This window comes from Loxodonta africana, chromosome 4, assembly GCF_030014295.1.
Source record: "Loxodonta africana isolate mLoxAfr1 chromosome 4, mLoxAfr1.hap2, whole genome shotgun sequence".
Lineage (NCBI taxonomy): Eukaryota > Metazoa > Chordata > Mammalia > Proboscidea > Elephantidae > Loxodonta > Loxodonta africana.
Genome location: NC_087345.1, coordinates 85,476,993 through 85,479,690, shown reverse-complemented (window position 1 = coordinate 85,479,690; position 2,698 = coordinate 85,476,993). Strand labels below are relative to the sequence as shown.

Below are 2,698 nucleotides of genomic sequence, written 5' to 3'. Positions count from 1 at the left end.
CCAATTAAATTTAGAATTAGAAACAAGGAAAATATTTGTGTAAATCATTATTAATGTTCCAAAGGACACAACTAAAACATCATCTACATTTGTCATTTAGAACAGGCTCATGAACAGATATTCTCAATTAAAAAAAAAAAAAACCCACTGCCGTTGAGTCGATGGCGACTCATAGAGACCCTATAGGACAGAGTAGAACTGCCCGATAGAGTTTCCAAGGAGTGCCTGGCGGATTTGAACTGCAGACCTCTTGGTTAGCAGTCGTAGCACTTAACCACTATGCCACCAGGGTTTCCGATATTCTCAATAGTTCTTATGTAAAAAATGACTGGTACATATCCTTTTGTATTTAATAAAGCCTTGGCTTCTTTACTACTAAAAGAAAAAAAAAACCTCTTTGCTGTCGAGTCGATTCCATCTCACAGGGACCCTACAGGACAACGTAGAACTGCCCATAGTTTCCAAGGAGCACCTGGTGGATTTGGACTGCCGACCCTTTGGTTAGCAGCGGTAGCACTTAACCACTATGCCACCAGGGTTTCTCTTTATTATTACTGAAAGTAAATTAATACTCCTTTCAGTAATAAAGTTTTTATAATGAAAGATTTTTTTTTCCGTAATGGAAGAAGTACTAATTGGTAGTAGCAAGAAACCCAAAGACTAGAAATGTGTGATCAGAAAATAGCTGTTTTTAAAAGATCACCTCCGAGATTTAGATTTGTTTAGCTGTTTTAAATGTAAAAGAATACAGAATAAGTACACCGTACTTAGAGTGAGCAAAAGTTGATTTTGACAATAGATATAACTGAACTAACCTAAAATCTATTTTCTTCTTCTTCTGTAGTACTACAGGAGTTATTTCTCAGTATCTTGGACAAAACTTTAAACCAGAGAAATTTAAAGATGCTTCTAATAGGTAATAACAAAGCCATTACTTGCAAAATAAATAACATCAGAAAAGAGCTTTAGACAAGCAGTTTCTAGACAAGGAGATTTAATACATAGAATCAGTCCTTGGTTCTAACTGCTTGTGAAATGATTAAACTCACAGGTGTAAAAAAAATATGCGTTTCAATTGAGTTAACTTGATTCTTCGTATCACTTTTAATCTATACTCAGTAATGTCGTTTTAAATAGCTGTTTTTTCCCCAGCTCTGATGGAATTCAAAAGGAATTTAACCATGAGAAACCATACAGCGGTGACATTTGTTCTTGTAGGACTAACTGATGATGCAAACTGGCAAATTGTGATATTCCTTTTTCTATTTCTAACATATTTTTTGAGTGTCACTGGAAATCTGACCATTATCCTGCTCACTTTACTGGATTCCCACCTCAAAACACCTATGTATTTCTTCCTCAGGCATTTTTCATTTTTAGAAATGTCATTCACATCCGTCTGCATCCCTAGGTACCTGGTGAGCATTGTGACTCTGGATAACAGGATTTCCTGTGATGCTTGTATGACACAATTGTTTTTTGCTATCTTCTTGGGTGCATCAGAGTTTTTCCTGTTGGCCGCCATGTCCTATGACCGCTATGTGGCCATCTGCAAACCGTTACATTATGTGACAATTATGAACAACAGAGTCTGTACCCAGCTGGTCATTACTTCTTGGTTGGCTGGGTTGTTAACAATCTCTCCTGGGCTTATCATGGGTCTGGGGTTGGAGTTCTGTGATGCTAATATTATTGACCACTTCGCCTGTGACTATTCTCCTGTTCTGAAACTGTCCTGTACAGACACACGGGTCATGGAATTGTTAGGGTTTATTTTAGCCATTTTCACGCTCATGATTACACTGGCACTCGTGGTGCTCTCCTACGTAAATATTGTAAGAACAATTCTGAAGATCCCTTCTGCCCAGCGGAGGAAGAAGGCTTTTTCCACCTGTTCCTCCCACATGATTGTTGTCTCTATCTCTTATGGCAGCTGCATTTTTATGTATATTAAACCTTCTGCAGAGGAGAGGGTAGCTTTAAACAAGGGGATAGCAGTGCTCAACACTTCAATTGCACCTCTCTTAAATCCTTTTGTATATGCCCTAAGAAATAAGCAAGTGAAACAAGCCCTGAAAGATATAATTAAAAAACGTATCTTTATTGCCTTAAACAAATAATGCCGGTTTTTATAAAAGAATCACACTAAAACTTACTAGAAAAATGCACCCTATTCTGATTACTCTTTTAGCATATTAACTTATTTCCTTTTTATATTAGGGTGGTTATTAAAATCACCCACAAATTGCCATTATTTTTCAATCTACCCCTGGCTTTTTATTTCTTTTAATGGTATAAGCTGAATCAATGATATTCTTTTACACATTGTTGGAATCACTTTATTCTTTCAACCTAATTCCCTTATTCATCCTCATAATATTCCAGCATGAATTTGTTCAGCAAATCCAACGCTTTCATGTTTGCTTAGCACAGAAATGCTGAGATGTAGATCATTTAAGCACTCTGTAAGTGTTCCTTTACTTGATTTTATAAATCAAATATTTCATATACCCATCCCATATGTTAATATTTTATTACAGCCTGTCGTGTTTTTTGAAGCATAATAATGAACCCAAATAGAAATATTCATTTTTAGGCTTAACAAAGATATTTTAAAAATGTGTACAAATCTCTTGTTGTTAAGTGCCATCGAGTTGGTTTGGACTCATAGCGACCCTATGTACAACAGAACGAAACA

General features: G+C 36.1%; 1 protein-coding gene across 1 annotated transcript; it reads left to right on the top strand.

Annotated features, from left to right (window-relative positions):
- The first annotated feature begins 1,090 nt into the window (after positions 1–1,090).
- LOC100657213 (olfactory receptor 6C76-like) lies at positions 1,091–2,230 on the top strand. The gene has a single exon (XM_003405083.3). The coding sequence runs from the start codon at positions 1,158–1,160 to the stop codon at positions 2,118–2,120; it is 963 nt and encodes a 320-aa protein (XP_003405131.2). The 5' UTR covers positions 1,091–1,157; the 3' UTR covers positions 2,121–2,230.
- Positions 2,231–2,698: the final 468 nt, after the last annotated feature.

What these genes read in the sequence shown, in the direction of transcription:
- LOC100657213 (XM_003405083.3), top strand. Translation starts at nt 1,158, where the DNA reads ATGGAATTCAAAAGGAATTTAACCATGAGAAACCATACAGCGGTGACA.